Raw genomic sequence first — 26,367 nt, forward strand, 5'->3', positions numbered from 1 at the left:
AGGCTTGAAATTTCACCGAATACTGATGTCAGGAGAGAGAAGATGGCGGTGGCTTCAGCCATCAACAGGAAAAATTGTACCCCAGTAAGCAGCAGAGATCGTGTTTGTGGCTCCCACTTTTCTTCAGGTAAACTATTCAACAGTTTAGCATGTTTAGTATGTCCAACTTTGAGCTTATTTACCAAAAGATATTGATTTAGTGTCGCATCCTTCGCGTGAAGCGATCTCTACACTTTCGGTTTGGTTCAGTGTTGTCATGTGTTACTGATCGCTTTTTAGGCGATGAAAGTATACTAAAGTCAAATGAAGCATATTCAATAACATCTCCTTAAGCCAGCAGCCTCCTATTTGTAACCACATTTGTTTCTGTATGCGTCTAGCGATCGTTTTTTAGAATTGTCCTATTTTCGATCACCAATGCTGTGGGTCTGTTACTGTTACATAGAAGCCATACTGCAGACAAAAAATACAGCAACTTCTTGACGTTTCTTTGACATCTTGTTGAAGATTAACAGAAGATATATTATTTTTAATTCATAATTATATATTTTTGGATGGGTGAACTGCCCAGCGGTGTCAATCAATTAAAAATAAATGTTGGTGAAGGAAATGTCCGGCCACAATGAAGGATCGTCAACCCACCCAGTCTTCAAATTGTAGGGATCTGCCAAGGTTTTACTGTTTCCCTGATATCTCAGCTTACTCACGTATATTTGTCGGGCCGCAGGTGATAAGGATTGAGCATAATCGGACAATTTCACGGAAGGATAGTTCGCATTGTTATCATCAGCCATTGTTCCTCTGGTTCCTCTTGTCAACCAGCGCGGTAATCACGTGACTTTGTGACGTCACTGTTTGTAAACACTGGCGTCTCCCATAGGTAGACGCCTCATAGGCTGTCGAGAGACGTGCTTACAGCGCCGCCATCTTGCTTCGGGGCCAGCGGAGGCAGCGGTGCATAGAAGTCTATGGAGGAGAGAGGTACTGCTGAATCTAAAAGTGGAATTATTCACCGAATTTTGAACCGATTGCCAAACTGTTTGATTTTTAGAAACGTCACACGTGTAGCTACTATACAAGGTGCTCGGATATTTTTTTACAATGCATTTTGCCACTCAACACTTAGATGCCGGACTTCTGTTCAGCCTATGGATGCTCTAATGAGCGCTGTAAGGGAACAAGAGCATGTGGGATTACTTTTCACATGTAAGATGTATGTAAGGAATAATACATTGTTAGCAGGTTGTCATAGCTAGAGTGAAATAAACGCCGAGAAGACGGATAGAACCCCTCAGCTCCGTGTCTGGCTTCTACTACCCATGATCTAACAGCTCTCTACATCATCCTGTGTATTACTCAGCTGCTTACCGGTGAAATAACTAATCTGAGACCATTTTTTGTTTAAAATTCGATGTTATGAATCTAGCGTTCCTAGCAACTTACTGCAGTAATTTGTGGGTTAGAATACAGCATCTGATTGATCTAATAGCCCTGATTTATGATGGAACTATTTTTGTTGGAGACAATTCTTTATCTCTAGCTACTTTTCTCACATGTTTAAGCTTTCCCAAAGAACGTGATTTATACACGTGATATAATAGTAATAATAACAGTAATAATAATGATAAAATAATAGTAATAATAGTAATAATTGATATAATATTAAGAGTAGTAATAATAATAATTATTATTATTAACAGTAGTAATAATAGCAGTATGGCAAAACCTGCATTGTAAAAAATATCCGAGCACCTTGTATCGTAGCTACACGTGTGACGTTTCTAAAAATCAAACAGTTTGGCAATCGGTTCAAAATTCGGTGAATAATTCCACTTTTAGATTCAGCAGTACCTCTCTCCACCATAGATTTCTATGCACCGCTGCCTCGGCTGGCCCCGGTCCAAGATGGCGGCGCTGCAGGCACATCGCTCGAGTGGGCAGCCGCAGTCAATGAGGCGTCTACGTATATATGTCTATGGTCACAGTTATCCACCGCACTCACGCATGCTCACTTGGCTTGGGGCGAAATCGATTTTGTCCCTCTGGACATCCTCCTGTTTTGGCATACTGTATTTGACACAGTATGTGTCGGGATATTATATTATAAATCTTTTTCTGGCGTACTTTATGTATAGTATGGTAAAATGTGTTCAGTGGAAAGCATTCATACTCCAGTGACTATTCTTCTTCTGTTACATTCATGTCAGAATGGATACTGTAGGTGTGTTTGGTGCCTTCACTCTTACTTTAATGAAAGTCTAGTCATAGATTTTTAAAAATAAATAAACACACCGACTCTTACCAGCAGAAATAACAGCCAAAACCAAAGCACTCAGAGAGCATAGCACTCCACAAAGGCTGTTCATTCCCTCATATGGCATTGTCAGAAATGCAGCATTTTTTTTGTGGAAATGCAGCATTTGTTTATGAGTTATTGATGATCATGTAGTGTTCCGTTGTTGTCATGGTTACAGTGACGCTGTGCTGCTATCTCACAATGATACAGAAATCTTTAACAAATCCGTGGATCCAGACAATAAGCCGCATCACTGCCAGAACCTAATCACTTGGTCCTTGAGTCATTTCTGATCTTCCCTGAAAATTTCATCCAAATCCATTGGTCTGTTTTTGAGTGATGCTGTTAAAAGACAAACGAACCAATGCCTGTCGTCTCATAACTCTGCAGAGGCTCCACAAGGCCCAATCCTCAAAGACAGTTGTCAGGATGGCCGAGCGGTCTAAGGTGCCAGACTTAAGGTAATCTCCTTCCTACATGATGGGACTTCTGGTCTCCAAATGGAGGCGTGGGTTCAAATCCCACTCCTGACACAGACCTTTGTAAATTTCCCCGCTATAGGATTAATAAAGGTTTAATCTATCTATTTAAAGCTGCACTATTCATTAATTTTATATGAAGCATGAATCATTAGACCATGTGTAAACTCAGGCCCATCTTTCTGCTCATAGTTTTGGTTTTAAAGCTCACACCTTACTGCTCCTAAAGTTGTTTCCAGCCTTTGGTGAAAAGGTCTAAAACACATTTTACACCCTCTGTCCAGCACCAAATGGCAGGAAATGACGAGCAAAGTGAAGCATTTAGCACCTAAAAGAGACAAAAATGTTCCTGTTTCCCTGGTTAAGACCAAAACAGAGATAAAAAGAGCATTCAAAACACATCCCTAAGTACATATTTTGCTGCTGAATGGAGAAACACAAAACCACATTTTGCTGAAATATTTGTGAGAGTTTCAGAATATCACAATACATATGTGTTTCCAATGTAAAACTTTTTCCAAATGCTAATTCTCTAGGTGAACACTGAGAAACATCTCTGGTTTTAAAACTGAACAAAGTCAAAGGGGTCAGCTGACCGCTGAGTGTCAGCCAAACATTACCTTTAGACATTTTCTGGGTTTGTTTTCTTTTGGGGGGAGCTGGGTCAACATGTGAAAAGTTTCTGGTCATTTGTTTGTCTGGTTACGTGTGCAATGGCGTGAGGGGACGAATCTGTCGATGAACAGACAAATGGTCAGATGCAAACAAGCAGAAAAAGAAGCAGGAGAACTCTGACTGTGAACCAGAAGAAGTTTGATGGTAAGAAATACAGGGAGGAGCTTGTTATGCACCCACACACACACACACACACACACACACACACACAGGGTGATGGGTTTGAGACCCACGTTGGGCATGCAAAACTAACAGCTATGACAAGTCAAGTTACATACTACATCATCCCTTAGAGAAGACTTCCACTATCTGATATTACATGCAGTTTAGCACACCCAACGTGGGGCTTGAACCCACAACCCTGAGATTAAGAGTCTCATGCTGTACCAACTGAGCTAGCCAGACCTACAGTTTGATTGTTTTTCAACCAGGTAAAAAAAATGCTGCAGTCCCAGTGGCATGATGGAGAAAAAAGTGGAGATGCTTTGCTGCCTTGATAACTTTACAGAACCATAGATAAATGTGTACAAGTATTCCAAACCACTGTGTGACGCTATGACATTTGTCAAGCCTTTAAATGCTTTATCAGTTCCTCCCAGCTCCCTTTAATCGTAGTAACCGTTTGCTGCTATAAGAATTTTTTAAAGACATTTTCCACATGCTTCAGTAGCCCGGCTAGCTCAATCTTTAGAGCATGAGACTCTTAATCTCAGGGTTGTGGGTTCAAGCCCCATGTTGGGCGTAGCTGCTGTGCACACTGCTGGGTAAGGTCTTCAGATATTTAAACACACAATTAATGTTGAATGCTAAACTGAACCCTGGTAACAGTAAAAACACATACAGCAGCCATTTACACAAGGATGCTTGCAGGTAGAAGCGTCAAAATGTTTCAACGAAACATCCTATAGTTTATACGAGGACGGCGTTTTGGGGGCTTAAAAACACAAAAATTTGAAACCGGCCTCCAGAGTGGAAAAGTAGAAAACTCTCCGCCGTTACGTTTCCGTCTAAACAGCAAAACGCAAAACTTTGCTGAGATCTGACCACGTCGCGTACGCGATTACGTCACATACGTGCGCCGGTGTTTTGGTTTGCCGGCCGGTACAAGGAAGTAAACAAAGATGTGTGATTATTTCCATCCTTCGTACCTTCAAGCAACTCTGGCAGCTCTATGTACACTACAGGAGTCGTACGAACAAACGTACAGAATCTGTACAGATTCCATTCATGAACATTTACCGCGGCGGAGATCCGAAAAGGGAGATAGTACGCATGCGCGTAGACATGGCCCGTTGACGGGTTATCACAGCGCCACCCAGCTGCCTGGCATGCATATCCAATCGAATTCCACACACTATAGAGTCACCGTATATACGCAGATTTCCTTCAAAACCGCTCGTCTAAACGTGAAATGACAAGACGCCACTTTTGCGTTTTCTATGATACATAAAGCCAGCCCTGCAAGTTGAAAGGATTGTTTCCTTCGGTCTGTCACATATGAAACCCTAGAAGTCTTAATCTGTGTTTTTTTTAGACTGTTATCAATACAAAGCAGCTTCAAAGTTGAAGTGCTCAGCCATGGCACTGACTGCTTTTCTCAGTTTTTTTTCTCATGATGTGTCCTCTAACATATGGAAACTACCATATCACCATATTAACAAGGTAAAAAAAAAAGAATTATTGCCAAAGGGGGTCTTTCAAAACTCACATTTGGGTCAAAAAACTGATGCAGGTTTGTGAAAATCAACAACTTATCCGTTTGCTCGGCAATTTTTATAGCGTCTCCAACTTTTGCAAACACTACTACATACTTATCTGTAAAAAAAAAAAAACAACCAAAACCTCTGTTTGTCAAACACAGCAAATAAAATAACATCCATCCAAAACCTCTGTCTTTATTTGTAGTTCTGTTTCCCTGAAGTCAAAGCATAAACTATGTGACTATCGATATATGACTGATGATTGATTGGACAAATTGTTACTTAAAAATATGCACTTTACAGACAACAACACACTGCAATTTTCACACCAACTCTATAAGGATACTGACTGCTTTTATTATATAGTAAACTGGATCAAGGTTCTGTATAGCCTCTCGAGAGATTTGTATTTGATTATTATTTACATTCACAGGAAAGTTGTTAGTCATACCAGCTTTTTACAGCGACACGAGTACATTGAATGTTAAAATTGCATGATTGGAAATGGAAAGCTGAATGTCATCTGTGTAGAAGTGAAAATGTTTGCTGAAACAACAAATCTGACTGTCCAACAGAATCATACAGAATAATCCTGGTTGAAGTGCCCAACCTTCAGATACAGCATACCTTTCAATAATATGATGGCCTGTTATCTGGTGATGTATGATAGACAGGATGTACACTACTCAAGGTCTATATTATAGACTCCCTTAGTAGATTTGATTTTGAATAATGGAGTTACCATCCATATGTGCAGCTTAAGATGGTGTCTGTGCTTAAAGTAGAATGCAACTGCAACAAATAATAAGTTTGATTCACACAATGATAATTGTGGCTGTCTCTGTGATGTGTTTTTATTTAGGTTATCACCATGTGTACTTGGAAGGTATGCAGGAGGCTTCCATCTTTGTTCATGTGGCTGTGAATGACATCACTGGTAAGGTAGGTACTGCTAATGAAGCCAGCAGGAAATGGATGAAAAACTGTTTCCTTTGCTGTACAAATGTAATTTTCAGACAGCTTTACACATTTGCAACTATGAAATTTTTTTTGCATATCTCAAGAGACTTTACAATATACTTTGTCTAGCGCGGCTAGGCTAGGATTACCGCTCTCATTTTTTAGTATTTTTTGTGTAGTAGTTGCATTGTAATTTGACTAAGTTGCCAATATGTTGCTAACTTCCCAATCTGTGGCATGTCACAGCACTGAGATCTTATACTTTAAAGCAGTGATAGATTACTCCATACCAAGTTTAGCTCTTTTATGTCAACTGCATGTCTTTTATGCACTGCAATGTTTATCCTGGAGCTGTGCTTTGTTTTAACAAGAGTTTTTATATGAAGATTTAATATTCCAAACTTTGTTGGCTTGTCTCATGGTCAATAGAGCATCATGTCTGAAACCCTGTGTTCTCACTGGTCCACAGTACTAAAATAAGATGGAAATTGTTATAGTTATGGTCCTGCTCCTGCCCTTTTTCTCTCCTTTTCCTTCTCTTCCCCATTATTGCCCTTTGTGTGTGTTTTTTGACTTGTGTGTCTCTATCTCGGGCTGCACAGTGGAGTAAGTAGTTAGCACTTGCAGCAAGAAGATCCCCGGTTTGAATCCTGGGGTGGGCCTGGGATCTTTCTGCATGGAGTTTGCATGTTCTCCCTGTTCATGTGTGGGTTTTCTCCGGGTACTCCGGCTTCCTCCCACAGTCCAAAAATATGCTGAGGTTAATTGGTTACTCTAAATTGTCCGTAGGTGTGAATGTGAGTGTGATTGTTTGTCTGTATATGTAGCCCTGTGACAGACTGGTGACCTGTCCAGGGTGTCCCCTGCCTTCACCCGAGTCAGCTGGGATAGACTCCAGCACCCCCCATGACCCTTGTGAGGATAAAGCGGTGTATAGATGATGGATGGATGTCTCTGTCTACCTCTGTCTGCCATCCTTCCCTCTTGTCTCTCTCTCCCAGTTGCTCGCCCCTGTCTCCCTGCACTCAGCCACCTGATTGCTGCATGAGCTTCAGCTGCAGGCAATCAGTCAATTCCTCTCACCTGTTCCCTCAGCTATATAAACCCTCTGCCTCCCTCAGTATTTGCCTTCACTGTGTTGCCACAGCCTCTGTTCCCCATCCATGGACTGCTTTTGTTTCTGGACCTTTGCTGCTTCTTCCCTTTGTGGATTACCCCTCCCTTTTGGACCCGGTTGCTTGATTACTTCCGTCTGTTTTTTGCTCCCTCGTTTGAGTTCCTCTGCAGTGTGAGTACTTCCCCTCTGCTTTGTTGTATGGAGCCTTGTAGTGCCACAGCATTAGGTAATTTGGTTTTTGCCCTGCTGCCCCTGTTCTAGTTGCTGTAGTCGTGTTTTTGGAGTTCTTGTTAAATAAAACCCTTTTTCATTACCACCTTTTGCCTGTCTGTTTGCCTGCGCTTGGGTTCTCCACCCCCACAATCCTAACAGAATGATCCGGCCCGACCTGAACCCAGCAGGCAAACAGACAATTACTGTCCCTTCCCCAGAATCCCTCGCCGTTTTCTTTTCATCTGAGGAGAACAATGAATATTATCATACATTGTTTAAATTATGGTGCGAGTGGACCAAAGCCTTGGGTCAAAACCATTTAGAAGATCTGGCTTCTCGGGGCTGCAGGGTGGCCTCCCAGATGTCCTGGCTAATGAGCCACCTGCCAGATCACATACTGGAATTTTTGAACACTCCATTGAAATGCATGTCCCATCCTATTTCTGCCACTTACACTTCTTGTCAAGAGAGTCTGGCTGCAGACCTCCCGCCTGAGAACGCTATGCTGCAGGCTCCTTGCTCAGGACAGGAAGTGCATGGCAGGAACTTCAAAATAAGATCATGTTGACAACTTCGAAGAAAGCGGTTTTGTCGTGGATTTATATTTGATGACTCAACAGTGTAATGTGAAAAGCCTGTTTATTAAATGTAGAATGCATGTTGATGTAGCCTATTCTGTATACGTAGCATTTAGCATGGTTAGATGTTTGCCAGCAACATTATTGCATGAGCCTACATCTGCACTACAACTCCGTCAATACAGCTAGTGCCTATTTCATACAGAAAAATAACGCTTGTTGATTGGATGCCTGTCATTTATAATTAATTTATAATTGAATAGTTTGTTTTATTGTAAAGATTTGAACTAAATGTGCTTATGCATCTGTTTACATTGTGAACCTAACGCTCTTTTGAAGTGTAGTTAAATTAAATCATCAACATAATGAATAAAGCTTTTTTCATAGCCTCAACATCTCATGTATATAATGTATAACATGCTAATATATATTAGACACTATATTATTTAGTCTACTATCACATTAAATGATTCCAGCTATGTCTTGTATGTCACACTTTACACCTGAAGATGGAAGACATAGAAGCCAATCAGATTTTATTACATTTAAAAATGTCAGCATAGTTCTAGCTAAAACTGTATTGATTTTCTTAAAACACACTAACCTGTCTGTGTTCATGATATAAGAAACAAATTATGTGTGCATGATCTAAGAATAATGAAAATGAAAAGACATTTTTTTTTTTCTGCTTTTAATTGTACAGATTATTGAATTATTCCTCAGTTTTGCATTCGGCATATATCAAAAAATTCCGTCGGTCTGCAAGCTCTTCGCAGAAGATCCATAGGTCCTCCACTTTACAGAAAGTGAATTTAAATGTCTCCAAGATTTCTTCCTTCTCCTGGTCATCAATAATGGAGCCTTCATCCTCAGACCAAAGTCTCTGGTACTGCTGCACAGCCTCTGCCACTTCCTCTTCTGCCATTGTCAGGGCACAGGGCAACTCCACCTTGTCTGCAAACAAGTGCTGGTTTTCTAAAACCCAAGCTGCTGTTTGTCTGCATTCTGAGATTACCCTGGCCTCGTCTTTGTCCTACGGAAAAGACGGAGAGAAAACGATTAGTCTTCCTATAGCAACAGTGCCATAAGTTGATAATGTACAAATTACAGCACATAGAAAATAGCAAAAGGACACTTCCAAAGGAGCTTTTAGTCAGAATAACTTCAGTGTAAAACAGGTAAGCATGCAAACCACTTCCATTGTCATCTCAACATCTTTTACAACACTCACTTGGTGAGGCTGTGCAGCAGGTTGTTGTTCTTCGGTCTGAAATGGGGGAGAGGAAAAAAAACACGACTCCTTTTTTTTTTTTATATATATTCAAATAAAAACAAACCCAGCTTTGTTTATCCCTGTGTCCTTAGTTTTAAGCTTTGTCTATCCTTGACCGAGTATAACATGCGCTATTGTTGGAACTCATCAAAAAGCCCTTCTGTCCCCCTGTGTAATTTAAAGGGGGAGGAGAATCTACACTAAAGCTAACTAAAATCTGACCTCAGCGATGTCATCCATCTTCCTCTTCTTCAGGTGGAACACTGGTTGCAGGAGGGCCTTTGCATTGTCTGTCCAGTGGGCAAACATTTTGTCATAGGTCACATAAAAAGTGGTTTATAGGTATAACAAAGAAGGTGGTAAATAAGGTGTTCATATTTCCAAGACAATCAATCAAATGTCAAACTTTTTTGTCCTCTCACCTTCCAAGGTCAGAGTTCTCCATCAGCATGACACACCACCACTTTGGTAAAGATGGCATGTCCATCTGAAAAGAAATGATGAGCACTGAAAGCCAGAGTAAATGCTACCAGGTCTTTTTACAGTTTACTTAGAATATGCAGATCAGCTTACCACAGTGAAATCAAAAGGGGCATCTAGTACGGTGTATAGGGCATACTATGAAAAAAACACATTTTTACGTTAATATCTTTTAAGTACACATGTAAATAGCCGATAACCAATGATCAATAATGTTTCCACCATCAACATGAAGATGCCACAGTCATTCCTGTACAGCTGCCTCAGAAAACCCTTTGAGGACAAAGAAAAAAAGTCAGTCACTGATTTTATACAGCTGTTTAATGTAGATTCCAAATGCTGCATGCTATTACCTGTATGTCCAAACCAGTTGGCTCTTTCCACGGTCCAGGATGTATGGACTGGGAAAGGTTTCTAAAAGTGAAAAGACAAGACAGTTAACAACGTGGTTTCTCAAAATCATATAGTAATCGCCGACGCTGCCCCAGTCACAGCTCCAGAGCGGGTCGACACCGCCTCCGATGCCTACGCTCCAGAGCGGGTCGACACCGCCTCCAATGCTTACGCTCCAGAGCGGGTCGACACCACCTCCGACGCCTACGCTTACGCTCCAGAGCGGGTCGACACCGCCTCCCACGCCTACGCTCCGGGGCGGATCGACACCGCCTCCGATGCCTACGCTCCATGGCGGGTTGACACTGCCTCCGACGCCTACGCTCCAGGGCGGGTCGACACCGCCTCCGCCTCAGACGCCTTCGCCTCCGCTTCTGACACCTTCGCCTCTGAGCGGGTCGACACTGTCATCTCCGCCTCCGCAGCCCATGTCTCTGAGCGGGTCGACGCTGTCAACTCTGCCTCCACAGCCCACGTCTCCGAGCGGGTCGACGATGCCGATTCCGCCTCCACAGCCCACGTCTCCGAGCGGATCGACGATGCCGACTCCGCCTACACAGCCCACGTCTCCGAGCGGATCGACGATTCCGATTCCGCCTCCACAGCCCACGTCTCCGAGCGGATCGACGATGCCGACTCCGCCTCCACAGCCCACGTCTCCGAGCGGATCGACGATTCCGATTCCGCCTCCACAGCCCACGTCTCCGAGCGGATCGACGATTCCGATTCCGCCTCCACAGCCCACGTCTCCGAGCGGATCGACGATTCCGATTCCGCCTCCACAGCCCACGTCTCCGAGCGGGTCGACGATGCTGCCTCCGCCTCCACAGCCCACGTCTCCGAGCGGATCGACGATGCCGACTCCGCCTACACAGCCCACATCTCCAAGCGGATCGACGATTCCGATTCCGCCTCCACAGCCCACGTCTCCGAGCGGGTCGACGATGCCGCCTCCGCCTCCACAGCCCACGTCTCCGAGCGGATCGACGATGCCAACTCCACCTCCACAGCCCACGTCTCCGAGCGGATCGACGATGCCAACTCCGCCTCCACAGCCCACGTCTCCGAGCGGGTCGACACTGTCGCCACAGCCTCTGACGCCTCAGTTCCCAAGGGGGTCGGCTCCACCTCCAACCGGCCAAACCCTGCTGATGACCCTCCCAGTAGAGGACGTAAGCTGGAGTCAACGGGACCATTCCCTGACCAAGAAACGGTCAGGCCCGAGTCAGCTGTCAAATCCCCCTGCCCAGAGACTGTTGAGCCTGGGTCAGCTGATTGAATCCACGACCCCGGGACAATAGAGCCAGTAATGGCTGACAAACCCCTCAGGCAAAAGCATGCCTTGCCTGGGACTGCTGACCAATTCCTTGGACTAGAGACTGTGCCACTGGAGTCAGTAGACAAGAACATCTTCCTGACTGCAGCGGCTCCCCCTGTTTCTGAGCCTACAGCGAGGCCCTGTCGCAACTGGTCTCCAGCCCGGCTGCCCAGGGGTCCTCGTCTCGTACGTTGCAGCCGGCCTCCAGCCTGGCCTCCCGAGGGTCCACGTCTCGTCTGCCGCTGCCGGCCTCGTGAGGGTCCTCGTCTCGTCCGCCGCTGCTGTCCGCCAGAGGTTCCTCGTCTCGTCTGCCACTGACGACGGCCTCCAGAGTGGTTTCACCGCCGCCGGCCTCCAGAGTGGTTTCGCCGCCGCCGGCCTCCAGAGTGGTTTCGCCGCCGACGGCCTCCAGAGTGGTTTCGCCGCCGACGGCCTCCAGAGTGGTTTCGCCACCAACGGCCTCCTAAGCGTCTGCGCCGTCGTCCCCAAAGGCCTCCAGAGCTTCTACGCTGCCGTCGTCCCCGATGGCCTCCAGAGCACCTTCACCACCGTCGTTCCCGACGGCCTTCAGCTGCCGTCTCCGACGGCCCCCAGAGCGTCTTCGCCACCGTCTCCGACGGCCCCCAGACTGGAACCTGTGGAATATACTTTGTTTTGTTTTGCACCAGTCATTGGCATGGTTTTTTAGTTTTGGACTTGTTGTTTCTTGGCGGGCCTCAGAGTAAGGTCCTTCTTCTGCCCTTTTTCTCCCCTTTTCCTTCTCTTCCCCATTATTGCCCTTTGTGTGTGTTTTTTGGCTTTTGTGTCTCCTTATGCCATCCTTCCCTCTAGTCTCTCTCTCCCAGTTGCTCGCCCCTGTCTCCCTGCACTCAGCCACCTGATTGCTGCATGAGCTTCAGCTGCAGGCAATCAGTCAATTCCTCTCACCTGTTCCCTCAGCTATATAAATCCTCTGCTTCCCTCAGTCTTCGCCGGATCATTGGTCGCCTTCACTATGTTGCCACAGCCTCTGTTCCCCATCCATGGACTACTTTTGTTTCTGGACCTTTGCTGCTTCTTCCCTTTGTGGATTACCCCTCCCTTTTGGACCCGGTCGCTTGGATTACTTCAGTCTGTTTTTGCCCTGCTGCCCCTGTTCTAGTTGCTGTAGTCGTGTTTTTGGAGTTTTTGTTACATAAAACCCTTTTTCATTACCACCTTTTGCCTGCGCTTGGGTTCTCCACCCCGACCATCCTAACAGAAATGATCTGTATCGAAGCACGTTTATTGTCGACCTGCTGTATTGTTTTCCCTGTCATGCCAGCTCTTTGTGCAAAATTTTAAGTACAATATTTTATTCAAAAATTGTATAATTGTGATGTGAATAAATCTCAAGTGAACATTATTGCATCTTTAACAGCTCATTTATTTTATCTGCTCTTTGTCTGTAGCTGTATTAGTTCAGAGACAAAGACAGCCGATTAACAAACCAATTAAACTGAGCTTTATACAAACTGACATGTAAAAGCCTTTGGCCTTGGTTTTGGCAGGGTCTGCTTGCTGCTCTAATTATGGACCCTGCTTGAGTCTGTGTTTACCAGCCATCACCTCTCTTAGCAAAAAAGAAAAAATCTGCAAACCCCCCTGCAGGAAGGGGGAATGTTCCAGAACAAAGAGTCTGAACAAGAGACAAGTTCAACCAGTCATTCAGGGATGGAAAAACATCTTTTCAGCATCACTTGCCAACCAAGATTGGATTTTTAGGGCTGCAAAACTATTTATTAAAACGTTCTTAGTCGCTAGAGATTATAATTTGGAATGAAATCCAAACGTACTTAGTTTTTTCTTAATGAATATATACTAAAGTATTCAGTGATTGCTTCATAAAAAATGAATGTTATTCAGAACAGCTTCAGACATCGATTGCAACCTGATTATAATTTTAAGAATAATTAGGGAATTATGCATACTGGATTCACCCTTAGCCTAATGTCCTTTGATTCTAAAGCTCTTCAAACCCAAAACCAGGATCTTGAGATCTAAGAATCTGTGTAGCCCTTCCGTGGTTTCTCAGGACACCGTTTTGTCAGTCAAAGGTTCGTCCATTGTCAGGCCTGTGGTTTCCAAAGCTGACAGCCACCTCTGTCGAGCTGTCCGACACTGCCAGGCCTCTTCTTCAGCTCTGTAAGACTTTGTGAAGCCTGACATGCTCATTTTAGCGCCACAGACTCTGCTCCAGCCAGCACACAAACACAAAAGACAGCTTCATTAGGATTCCAAGAAAACCACGGTGACACCAGTGTAACAAGCACTTTGAGTGCCAAAGGCTCTTCCTGTAAAGTTTCATGTCTGACCTTAACTCATTAAGTCCTTTAAGGAAAAACGAGTCTGGGGTCTTATGGGTTAAAGGCGTATTTATCCAGACAGTTTGGCAAGTCTTGGCCTCTCAGCTGAAACCTCCAGGCTCTGTCTAGCACTTCAGGCCTGAAAGAATGTTTTTGCCTCAAATAGTGTGAAGTCAAACTTGAATGTGTGGGTGTGGCTGTCGGTGTTAGTGGTGATTGACGGCACTCATGGGCACAGGTGAGTTGATCACCTCACAGCGCGGCTTCATTTCACAGGTGTTTTAAATGTTGGTTGATTAGCGGCACACAAAGAAACAGCACTCAGTCGCATAACCTGCTAAGCCTGCTGAGAGTCTGGAGAGGCAGCCGGTAAGAGTTTAATCACTCTCTTTTAGCAAGTCGGGTTTTGCGGTGTGAAGCTGAGGTTGGTGTTAGTTTTCTGATTGTTTGCGTGAGTGTTTAAATGTTTGTGTGGCACACAGCATCTGTCTTTGAATGAATGGATTTGTGGTTTTGTCCCGTAGTTCTTGTTATGCTCAGTGAATGGATTGAGTCAGATTGACAGAGTTTATGCACAGATGTAAATTTAAATGTTAATTGATTGCTGTGGAAGTCATGTATGCATGTGCTTGGATGGTAGGATTCAAAATATTTTTGCTAAGATGATTATCTTTATTTAAAATGAAATTAGTGTATTTAACACGGTGAAATGTTGTATTATTTGCATGTTTTATTCTGTTGGTTTGTTGCTTACACATGTGCTTTGTGTTTCTTCAGGTTTTTCACCTGAGCGGCTGATAAGCAGCCATAACTAAATGAAATGAAATATTTTTAATTCCAATAAAAAGAAGAAAAAAAAAATGGAAGAAGACTGCCTAGCCTGAGTGAATTCCTGCATGACCCTGGACCCTTAAAACAAAGCTTCCTTTTCAAGTTAGGAAGAGCAGGCTGGAGAGAACTAACTTGACAAATAGTGAATGCAGCCTGTTTTCAAAGGTTTTGTTCAAATGAATTAATTTGGTTGGTATACCTGTGGTGTAAAAATCTTTCTAAGATAATGAGACCGAATAGCCTAGCTGCGCTAGACCCATGTTCTGAAGGCACAAGGGTCTAGGGCCGCTCGACAGGGAGGGAGGCGGGCTAAAAGGTTGTCTTTCAAATCCCTCTGCAGCAATTGGGTAGGTATACAACCAATCAGTGCAACGAATAGGCTGACGTAGTTCCGAGAGCACCGGCGGATTGTGGCTAAGTCCCATTAGCTTCCCAACCAGCGGAGCCAACTGGTATATTAAGGATTTGCCATATCCCGTCGGCATAAGTCCAAATACGTCTTTCTTCTCAATGAAACACTTCAGTGCCGTCCTTTGTTTATCTTTCAAGTTGAATTTTAGCTTCAAATCTTTAAGGGCTGTGGCCAAAGCCGAGTCGAAAGATAACTGTTTATTGTGCGCCGGTTGTTTTTGTCAGAATCATTGCGCCTCTGTCGTCACTTCGTTACGCCCGCCTTCTGACTCTACACTTCATGGTGATTGGTCCGGCCAGTTTTAGGAGCATCCAACCTCGAGCCTTATGGAGGGTAACTAGACCCACCCTGGCAGAGAATTAAATTAGTTGCCGTGGGTCGTCTAGCGCGGCTAGGCTAGAGACCGAATAGACTTTTGTGAATTCTACTTTGAAAATGTGAATTTTATTGTAGATTATAAAACCCCTTTGGAGTCACTAAAATATTTTTGAAGTTTGAGTTTTGAGTTCAGCAGCATGAAGTCAAGATGCCAAATATAGTATTAATAGCTTGTGCTTTATTTTTATTTATCAATCTGATCTTAAATTGAAAGACAGTTGGCAACAACATTTTTTTCGGTCCCTTTCTGTGATGATCAGATCTTTGAACAGTTACTGCATTACAGGACACGTGAAAAATATGAGTCCCTCGTGGTTAGTCAGGAGGAATAGAAATGTATTCCATAATGATCTCTTCCTGTGGATATCTGGGATCTCTATCCATCTGTAATCTCATTGCAGCCCTGCCCCAGCCTACCTTGTCAAATGCCAAGGTTTTCACAACAACCCAACGCCTCCCCACTTTTTCAAAGATCCTTATATAACTTTGCAAAACCTACCATGATGCATGTTAGGTAATTATGCTAAAGTCCAGAAGTAGCAGGCTAAATCTGACCACTCTTTCCAAATATGTCTGCTACCTGAGACAGGAGTGTATTGGAATTTATTTACTTCAGTGTGTTTGTTGGCACAGTCAAAGAAAACACATTTTGCCTCAGAACCTGTGTGGACATGAATATGTTGAAATTATTCTACACTAGAAAAATATTCTCCAGCTCCAGAAATTTGATATCCTCTGTTTTCAGACCTTATCCTGACAGAACACATTCCCACCAATCCCTGAGAGGTCCTCTCTCCTCCCTCCCTGTGCTCCCCATATAAACCCCCTCTACATTCTGCTGTACAGTCCGTCCCACTACCCAAGACAAGACTTGTTGTGAATTTCTTCACATTACAGCTTCCACATTTTCTTGGAGTCATACCTTTTACATAAATCAAGGTTTTAATCTACAGTATTCCTGATATAACTGAGGTAAGAAACTTGATTGCATTTTTTTTTAGTATTTTCTGCAAAATTTTGCACGGAGTAAAATAACCCTATAATAGCAAAACAATCATCCCTGCAGTTACTGTAAATGTTCTATGTCAAGATCATTAATGTCAGTTATCAGGTATAGAATAATCCAATTTCATCCGTGTCACTTTCAAGGTTGTGTTAACATGGCAGTCTATATGGGTTTGCTGTCCTGTGTGGCTGCCCTGACTGCATGGGTCGTCATTGCAGGTAAGACTAATAAGTGCAACGTGCCTACAGTGCTTTGCTCGCAGTTTGTTTAAGAAGGCCACAGCATATTTCATGGGCGTAACCACCATCTCAGAAGTGAGGGGGACAAATTTTTCAGAGCGATTTATCATTCTCTAACATTTAATTGCACCGTCCTTAGTGGCTAAAGAACCACATAATCCCTAACAGCCACAGTACAATACCAGGGGACCAACTAGGCTAGTTCTTTAAACTATAAAGTATAAAACTATAAAATCTAAAGTTTTAGTGGCCAAACTCTAGTTGAGTTGACAACAATGCCCCTTGAACATCTACTGGACGAGTAGCCAAAGGAGCCAAACACTGAACATGAAATGATCAGTACTGCCTGGTTTCTCTCTGCAATAGATATCTTATTTTCAGGAAGTTATAATCTCTCCTTACCTGTAAAGACCCTACATCCTTGTCCCTGCTGCTGGCCTCTGATCCATCTCCTCCCTGACTCTGCTCTTTCTGTTATGGCAATAAACATAAAAAATGTGGTAAGAAAAATTCTGAAATAGCATTAGGAAGAGTTAAAATTGCAGAAGAATTTAACCTCAAAATCACTTTAACCCATAGATACGTATTTTTTTTCTCAGCCACTTATATATTTTTTTCACCTCTGCAGACCCTGCATGGTCACATTACTGCTGCCTCTGGTCCATCTCCTGCCTGACTCTGCTCTTTGTTATGGAAATAATCATTAAAAAAATCTGAAAATCAAAATTCTGAGATAGAATTAGAAAGAGAAGCAGTGAAAATAGTTGTAAATTTATACCATAGATAGCCTATTCTTTTTTCTCCTCCCTGACTCCTCTTTTGGGACCAAAAGACTTCAATACATGGAGAGCAATTGTGAGCACATCTTCTGCCCAGAAATGAAAGAGGACTGGGTTTATTCCAAGAATAAACTAATTAGCAGTAATGTAACAGAGGCAACAACATTTAAATAATTAACTAGCTTAACATATTGATATATTGCCACGTTTTACCTTGTCATCATTTAGCTAACAAGTTTAACATTGTTTGCATCCAACAAGGTCACACAACTTACACGGTTTGTTTGGAAAGAACTGTGTAAAGTTTTTTTGCTTCTTGCTGGCTCTGGCTGGTTTGCTAAACATTACTCCAGACTCACGTTCAGCACTGCTCAGCACAGCAGCACGTCTCCTGTGGAACACCTGCGTTAGCATGCGCTCATGGTGCATTCAAAGACGGCTCGGGAAAACACGTTACTGGATGCTAATAACGGGTTTAGCTGTTGTAACGGCTGAAAAAAGTGCGGGGGACATGTCCCACGCTACCCCGCGTCCGTTACGCCCATGGCATATTTATTGCAACAGATATAGGTAAAGCTATTTTTCTCTTGCCACCAAGGGAACCTCACTGACCAATTAAATATTGTTTAAAATTGTTATTTTTTATTATACCATTGTTGAATATTGTTTTAAAAATAAAGATTATAATGTTATATACTTGTTGGTATAAAATAAATGTGTTGTTTACTTTTAAAACTGAACTTTGTTTATTTTATATTTGACTTGCATAATTATCTGGAACAGTCATATTCTAGAAAATTGGATTATTACACCTCTAAACGATAAAAATATTCCATAACTACCAAATAATTCTCACAATAGGCCTTTGCAATAGTAAAAAAGCAATTTTAGTAAAAAAAAATTAAGCAAAAAGCCTCTTCACAATAAGGAAAAATCACATTTGCATAATTATCTGGAACAGTAATTAGGCAAAGAACTGACTTCGACTAAATCCTCTCTTTTTGTGCTGGTGCTCATGCTGGATTGTGTTCAGTTGCTTCATTACTGGATTGAAAAATGCATTGTTGTGTTTGTTGTTTTCCATTCTAGATGCCAAGGAGTTATCCATCACCACTATAAAGGTATTCTTGCTTTGTGTCTCTTCCCAGGCTAGACGTCCAAGGTGCACAGCCCTAAATACAACAAAGGCATTATTTGGTAGTTTATCCACAATTTCTATTAGGAGTGATGAAGTTATTCTCACAAAGTTAGCTGTCAACGTCACACAAAACTTTCAAGGAGTAAACAAACACAAGTAGCCAGACAGTCAGAGAGGACGGAAACAAACCTCCTCGTTAACTAAACTTTGGAGGATAATTTGAAGAGATGTTCAATGAGCCACCAAAAGCTTACAGTAAAATGTTACCCAGACTCTCCTCGATAAACATTTTTCATTTTACGCTCAAAGGTGTGGCAGTACACAAAATTCATACTGTAGCATATTTGCAGCGTAGCAGAGCAAAGAAAAGAAATACAGAAATGAATACATTTTTCACATTTTTAGGGCTTGTTTTTGAAATATGGCCCTTAAAAATGATGCATGCTGTCAGTAATAATTAAAGACAAACTGACTCATGTTACACTTTGTTCTGAGGTATGAAATTATGGAGTTGGTTTTACTTCTTCATCATGCAATCAAACAGAATAGGTTTGCAACCAAAAAGTAGATTTGACAGTGTAGCTGTCAGCACAGTTTAACTATCCCTTGGTTTCCCCAGCTCAGAATAAAATCTATATATTTTTTTTAGAAAACTGTGGCTCTGTGGACATTTTCACAGTTGTCAGACAGTTCTTCACTGAAACCTTTACATTACTATAATAATCACTGTTTGCACAATGCAGACACAAGCATTTTAGATTCTCCTATCCTAAGTTTGACCTCCAGATAAAGTGATGTAGATCTCTGGATAAGCTGTTGGTTTCTATCATGTCTACAGTCAACAATATCAAAATATGTTTAAGGAGTACAAAGCAGAATTTTCCTTTATACACCATGACACATGAGCTGTCTTTAGCACACATTGCACAGTCTTTCACGTTTTTGACCTTTTCCATTGTTCATGACCAACATTTGAAATACAAGATTTACACCCAAATGCAGCAATTTTATTTCACAATCAAATCCTCTTTCTCACTCTTTTTAAATATGTATTCTGTTCATCTTTAAACCCCGTCTGTTTACTCAGCAAGAGCCGTACACCATGAGCAAGGGCTCTGAACTGGAGGGTTACTGCATTGACCTGATCTCAGAGCTCTCCAGGAAGCTGGGCTTCAAGTACAAACTACACCAGGTGAAGGACAACCGATACGGATCCATCGACTCCAGTGGCAACTGGAACGGCATGATTGGTGAGGTCATCAGAGGGGTAAGTCACTGAGTATCTAATACACCAGTATTACCTCAATGCAATGCAACATGTGTTTTGTGACAAACAGCGTAATGTATCTTTTTTCACTGCGTTTACTCGTCTTTTCTCAACCGTAAGCTTTTTAAGCCCTAAAATTCTTCAATCTTATCAGTAAGCGAGCTGAAAAGTTTGAAATAAAAAGTATATTTCAGTTCTCATATTATGAGGTGGGCTATAGTGGTGTGCTGATTACCACTTTCACCTTGCAGTTAGAAGATCCCCAGTTCATGTCCTGGCCTTCCCGGGATCTTTTCTGCATCTTTCTGCTTGTTGCATGAGCTACTGACCTGTGACAAATTAAATGAAAACTTAAAATAAAGCACCTTTTTTAGATGTTGGGCCACCACATGCTTCTACAACAGCTTTAGTGAATCTGGGCTTTGATTCTCCACATCTCTGGTTCTCTGCTGGAGTCATCATATTAGTGGTGGATATGGGCTACTGATCAGATAGGCAGAGGTCGTTGCCAAGCGGCCACTGTTGTACCCTTGGGCAAGGCCTTTAACTCTCACTGCTCCAGGGATGCCTCAGTGCGGCTGATCCTGTGCTTTGACCACAGTTTCCTTACAATCTAGGATATGTGAAGAGAGATTTTCTTTTGCGGAATTAATAGAATATGTAAATTAAAATGACCACCATTCTTTTTCCTTTAATTTGTCTCCTATGTGTATTCATTTTGCTCTGTGTCCATGTGGCTGTTCATGCCCATGATATGTTTGCCTGTGTCGTTCATCAGGAGGCTGACCTGGCCGTGGCCCCACTGACCCTCACTGCAGTCAGAGAACAGTTTGTGGACATGACTACTCCCTTCATGCAAACGGGAATCGCCTTCATCCTGCATAAAGACGCGCCCTCTGAAGAGAGTGCTTTTAGCTTCCTGTCACCTTTCTCCACAGAAATGTGGATTGGTGTCCTCATTGCGTTTCTGCTAACGGGCCTATGCATATACCTGGTGGGCAGGTAAGTTCAAGGTTAAACACGCCCTCCCCAAAAACTACTGGCTGATACTTTCACAACAGCTGTTTTTATTGCAATGTATGATAGAAACAGAACCTCACCTGCACACAATGGTTTGTGTTTGCTTTTAAGTGTTTTTAGGCAGTTAAATAAAATGAAATCACAAATGGAGCACAGCTTGATATCGTTAACTCAAACAACTGATACTAGTTGGATTGTTAGAGCATGAAACTAGGATTAACACTTTAGTTTCATGCACCTGTCAAATTATCTTGAACCTAAAAGAGAAGGACTCATCATATGAGTCACTGAAATTGTTGCCTCTTAGTTTCACAGCTCTGGAGCACACTGTGCAGTGTTACACTGGGATGGCACAAATGAACTTTAACTCAAAGCAACAAACTTAAAAGGCCATAACTCAATGGTCACAAGCAGAGGCCAAGCCAGAGGGGTGGTTGGTGTTGGCTTGGCCCTCTGTCAATCTCTTTTCCTCCCACCCCAACTACAGTCACAAAGTAATTAGTGGGACTCACTGGATGTGGCATGCAGGTATAAGCCACCAGTCATTTTTATACAGCTTTGCCCTTCCTTCCACTATCTGCATGTTACCATTTTTTTCACTGCAGAGAACAACAATAACACCAACCTCTGAGCTACAACCTCAGGCAGCCCTGCTAGTTCTCCTTTTAAACTCATTGCTCATCTCCCTGCATGCAGATACTTCAACAAAACAATTCCACTTGTCACTACTTTCAGGGAACACTGAAGGCACATCTGTAGCTTACCTCTGCCCACAACGACTGTGAATGGTGTGATTGAAGTGTTTTTTTCCCTGTATAGCATGATCGTATGCCACACCAGTCTGTTCTGCAGAACATAACATTGTAAGACCAGACAGTAGTAGCAGCAGACTCATTAGGATGGAGTAGCCTGCTGAGCACGCCTAACTCAGTATGCAGTGTCAGTTAAGATTTTTGTTAGAGAACCAAGAAATGCATAACAACCACACTGGGTGACTGTGTATCTCAGGTCAGGTAACTATTTCATCCCAAAAAAGTCTCTGTATATCAAAAAAGTATTCAAGACCAACTGAAACCATATTTCTCAAACCTCTCACAAGCGCGTCTGGAAAACATTCAAGTCATTTGCTGAAAATACATAATTTATCCGTCCTCCAAGACACATTTATAATCTTTACTTTCACATTTACACAACAGTATGTCAGTGTAAATACATAATGATATATAACAAATAACTTTGTGTGTGATTTTCTAAATACATGCATGATCTTCCAGCTCTATTCTTGTGACACCAAATAAAGTTCCAGTAAAAATACCCTGATGTAACGGTAGTGGGTCTTCTTCAGTGATATCCTCCTTCTGAAAAGCACTGTTGGCCCCCAGCCCAACAAAAGAGGTTCATAGATTGGACTGTAGGAGGTTTGCTGAGATAAACAGAAGGTTTACATGAGCAAGATAGCCTTTGTAAAACTGGAAGGCAATTATTGTTGTAACATAACTGCTGAAGTGCAGAAGTTATTTTCTGTCAGTTAGTCTCAGCTGCACCACCTCTTTGTGGACCGGATCAGGACTGACCCTGATTTGCATGTAACCTGTGAATACCAGCACAAACTGCAGTCACATATATGAGCAGAGCAGCAGGGAATTTTTTACATGTGGCTGAGTTCAAATGAAATCTCATTTGGATTTGATCTCCATATGTGCAAAAATTAGCAAAAACAAGTGGGGAAAAATAACCCAAAAAACAACATGCAACCTTACCATAAATCCAGACAATAACTGGCTACAAATCACACAGCCATGCTCTTCTAATTGTTTTGAGGTTTTTGGTCTGAGTTATTGCTCCTTCTGTGTATAGGAGGACTGTGGGCCTTATATATATGTGCATACACAAATCCATGTTGTCATACACGGCCGTTCAAAGGTTTGGGGTCACCAAGTAATTATGAAAACTCACACTTTTATTCATGTGCTAATATAATTAAACAAGGGCTTTCTAATCATCAATGAGCCTTTCAACACCATGAGCTAACACAATGCAACATTAGAAAGCTGGAAATGGGCCTCTGTACCACTATGTAGATATTCCATTAAGAATCAGCCATTTCCAGCTAGAATAGTCATTTATCACATTAACAATGTTGAGACCATATTTCTGATTCATTTAATGTTATCTGCATTGGGGAAAAAATGCTTTTCCTTCAAAAATGAGGACATTTCTAAGTGAGCCCAGACTTTTGAGCTGTAGTGTATGTAGTACAAAATGTAAAATGTTCTGTTTTTATTCATTTCATTTTAATACGAAATACGGAATAATGTGTTGCCTTCACAGAGACTCCTATTTGTCAGATTTCCTGTTAATAAATCTTCAGAAATGAGTATTGCATTTCACCCAGTAAAGCTTAAAAATGAACCTTGCTTCAATTGCAGCTTTTTAACGACTGGTTATGAAGCCGTTTGTTTTTCTGCAGGATCAGTCCCACTGAATGGGCTGAGCCAGACACAGACGAGCACAGCTTCACGTTGCTGCACAGCTTCTGGTACATCACAGGAGCTCTAACCCTGCAAGGTAATGCAGCAGTCAGCTAAACGGAACCACAGGCACAGAAACCCACGTGCTTTCTGCATGCTCTCAGAATACATGAAGTAACAGCTTAAAATTGAATAAACCAAAACGTGTGCAGTAACTAAAGGAGGAGATGAATCAGGATATATTTCACTAATGATGTGTGGCCGCTCAGCCAGGACTATCTAGTAAATAATCATTAGTTACTGCAGAACTGACCGGGAAATGATGTTGGAGTGAATGTCACTTCTCTAGTTCTTGCATCTTTCCTTATTTATGCCTCACTTTATGAACTACACACATTTTTTTTTTGTATTCTGTTTTAGGATGTCATCCCATATGCATGCAGAAAACAAACTGCACTCTGGTTACTTTGTTCTTCAGCTGCAGCTCCTCTGGTGTGTTTATTCTCTCAGGTGCTGGTCCTCACCCCAAAGCCCTCTCTGGACGTGTTGTCAGCGCCATCTGGTGGGTCTTCGCTGTGCTGCTGCTGGCCTGTTACTTTGGCAATTTCCACTCCATGTTGCACTCCAACAGCAAACGCATCTCCATCAAGAGCTTTGAAGACCTTGCGAACCAGGATGTAATCGATTATGGCACGGTTGAGGCAGGATCGACCATGCTCTTCTTTAAGGCACGATCAGTGTCACCTAAGTAGAGCCAAAGATCAGTACAGCTGCTCAATCATCTCTGAGGTAAATGTATGTAGGAATAAATGTTGTGTGTTTTTCATCATTTTATTTCACAGAATTCTAACAACCCTGTGTACCGCCGAATCTACGAGCACATGGAGCGTAAGAAAAGCTACGTGTCCAGCATGGAGGAGGGCATTCGCCGCACCCAGGAGGGAAACTTTGCCTTTATCGGTGAAGCAGTGTCCTTGGACTTGGCAGTGGCTCGACACTGCAAACTGACCCGTTCACAGGAAGTCATCTCTATGAGAGCTTACTCCATTGCAGCGCCTCTGGGTGAGTGGCTTTCATTCCTCAGGATTTTGTTGTTTCTTTTCCTAATGATAAAACCTAAATTCTAATGTCAAATTCAGTATTAATCCTTTGTAAACTGACAGTCAATAGAAACTTTGAAACCATATTTTTCAACATAATTTTTATTTTGAAGCCCCAAACTGGATTTTCTTCATATGAATCATTTGTTTAGCATATTGGCATACAGAAACAAAAATCTAAAGTTTCAAGAATGATTTCAAAATAAAGAATTTCACAAAAGAAAACGGCACCTGCCAAACACAAAGTCACAACAGTCAATACCGAGTATGGCCTCCATCTGCTTGGATGCAGGCAGCAATCCGTCGGCGCATGCTTTGGACCAGGCTTCTGATTGTGGGTTGGGAACAGCCCATACGCCTGGCTACATCACTGTAGCTCAAAGCGGCCTCCACCATACCCAGTGCCCGGAGACGTTGTTCATGTGATAGACGCGGCATGATGCTGTTCACTGGACTAACAATGGTGGCCTTTTTTGGGCCTTTATATAGGCCTTCAAACCCATTCTCACATTGTGCAGATACTCACTGAGTATTGCTTGGTGTGTATTTGGTTCACTTTTGCAAAGTGACCAACCCATGTGCAATGAATCGTGACAAAATGACAACTCATCATTATCTCAACTACCAGGGCACTAGATCATCAGTAAATCCACCATGAATAATTACAACCCCCCTACAAGTAGAATTCTGCCTACAGTTCTACCTCAAAGTTTCTACTGACTGTCAGTATACTTGGTCACCTGGAGCAGCCTCACATGTGGGGAGAAACTACTTTTTCATACTGAAAATTTAAACTGAAAGCGGTGAGAGATCCGAACCTCTGTAGCAGATCAACATGTGATGGATAGTCTGATACCAGAAGAATGAAGTATGCAGGTTGTGGTTTTGAGGAGAGATGTCCAACAGCCTCCTTCTCTTGTCACACTGAGTGTCTGTGCTCCACCAGGTTCCCCGCTGGTGAAGAACCTAACCAATGCTATCCTCCAGCTCAGTGAGTCAGGTGAACTAACGTACCTGCGGGACAAATGGTGGGCCAGCAGCTGCATGAGTGCTGATGGGGCTCATGTCTCGGAGGCCCTGCTGCCCTATGACCTTCGTAGTCTCTTCCTCCTGCTGGGAGTGGGACTGGGTGTTGGGCTCCTGCTGGCGCTGCTAGAGCTCCTATCCACGGCCCGTCATCAGGCGAAGGATGGCATGGTAGGGCAGAGTATCACATGGTGTAATTATGCCATTAAGTATTTCATTCTTATTTTTTCTTGTCCTTTGTAAATTTTGTCTGTTCTTTTACAGAAATCCTGTTGCTCAGTGCTGACGTCAGAGCTGAAGCAGAGGTTTGGCAGCAGAGCAGAGAGCACCGAGCAAGACGGCTCTGACAAAAGCAAAGCTTAAAGGAAATATTTACATGTCAGGATTTGTGAAGACGGTGTCAGCGAAAAGAAAAAGCTGAAAGCCTCTGTCCTCTTCATCAGTCACACCGACTTTCCACATTTCTATACATTGTTGTTTAATGTGTTTTTTATTCTTTCAGTATAATAAACAATCCAAGGAATGTAGATCGTCATACTTGTAATACTAATCACTGAGCTTTGTTTACTGGTTGGTGTTGTATGTTCTCGTATATCCTCTCCTGAATAACATACACTGTACTTGAGCGACAATGGTTTTAACAGTTTTCATTTGCTTGTATATTCCAAATAAATTTGCCAATACTGCACCTGTTCTCTTTTTTAGAATACAAATTTTTTTTTCAAAGTTCAACAGAGCAAGATAAGACAAGCAATGTATAAAAGTAAAAAGCAGTAAGATATAAGTACAATACATTACTGAAATAAAGTAAGTCAGCAAAAATAAGGCTAGAATAGAACAGTAAAAAGTAATCATGGCAATTATACTGGGGTAATGAATAATTCCATCCATCCA

At 42.5% G+C, this 26,367-nt stretch overlaps 1 protein-coding gene, 1 long non-coding RNA gene and 3 other non-coding genes across 5 annotated transcripts; 3 read left to right on the forward strand and 2 right to left on the reverse strand.

Moving 5' to 3' along the window:
• Window positions 1–2,719: 2,719 nt before the first annotated feature.
• Window positions 2,720–2,829, forward strand: trnal-uaa (transfer RNA leucine (anticodon UAA)). The gene is made up of 2 exons: window positions 2,720–2,757; window positions 2,784–2,829. It is a non-coding gene; the product is annotated as a tRNA-Leu (tRNA).
• Window positions 2,830–3,782: 953 nt separating this feature from the next.
• Window positions 3,783–3,855, reverse strand: trnak-cuu (transfer RNA lysine (anticodon CUU)). Its single transcript has one exon. It is a non-coding gene; the product is annotated as a tRNA-Lys (tRNA).
• A 264-nt stretch (window positions 3,856–4,119) lies between these two features.
• On the forward strand, window positions 4,120–4,192 carry trnak-cuu (transfer RNA lysine (anticodon CUU)). Its single transcript has one exon. It is a non-coding gene; the product is annotated as a tRNA-Lys (tRNA).
• Window positions 4,193–9,700: 5,508 nt separating this feature from the next.
• LOC110955401 (uncharacterized) lies at window positions 9,701–10,128 on the reverse strand. Its single transcript, XR_002595990.2, has 3 exons — window positions 9,994–10,128; window positions 9,865–9,909; window positions 9,701–9,778 (listed from the first exon to the last, which is right to left on the reverse strand). It is a non-coding gene; the product is annotated as an uncharacterized LOC110955401 (long non-coding RNA).
• Window positions 10,129–16,246: 6,118 nt separating this feature from the next.
• On the forward strand, window positions 16,247–26,159 carry LOC110971096 (probable glutamate receptor). The gene is made up of 10 exons (XM_051955966.1): window positions 16,247–16,399; window positions 16,577–16,651; window positions 18,541–18,572; window positions 19,677–19,856; window positions 20,635–20,858; window positions 23,347–23,444; window positions 23,858–24,075; window positions 24,190–24,409; window positions 25,394–25,644; window positions 25,738–26,159. Exons 2-10 carry the CDS (start codon window positions 16,588–16,590, stop codon window positions 25,834–25,836), a joined length of 1,386 nt encoding a protein of 461 aa, XP_051811926.1. The 5' UTR covers window positions 16,247–16,399; window positions 16,577–16,587; the 3' UTR covers window positions 25,837–26,159.
• Window positions 26,160–26,367: the final 208 nt, after the last annotated feature.

The sequence above is a fragment of the Acanthochromis polyacanthus genome, chromosome 11 (assembly GCF_021347895.1).
Source record: "Acanthochromis polyacanthus isolate Apoly-LR-REF ecotype Palm Island chromosome 11, KAUST_Apoly_ChrSc, whole genome shotgun sequence".
NCBI lineage: Eukaryota > Metazoa > Chordata > Actinopteri > Pomacentridae > Acanthochromis > Acanthochromis polyacanthus.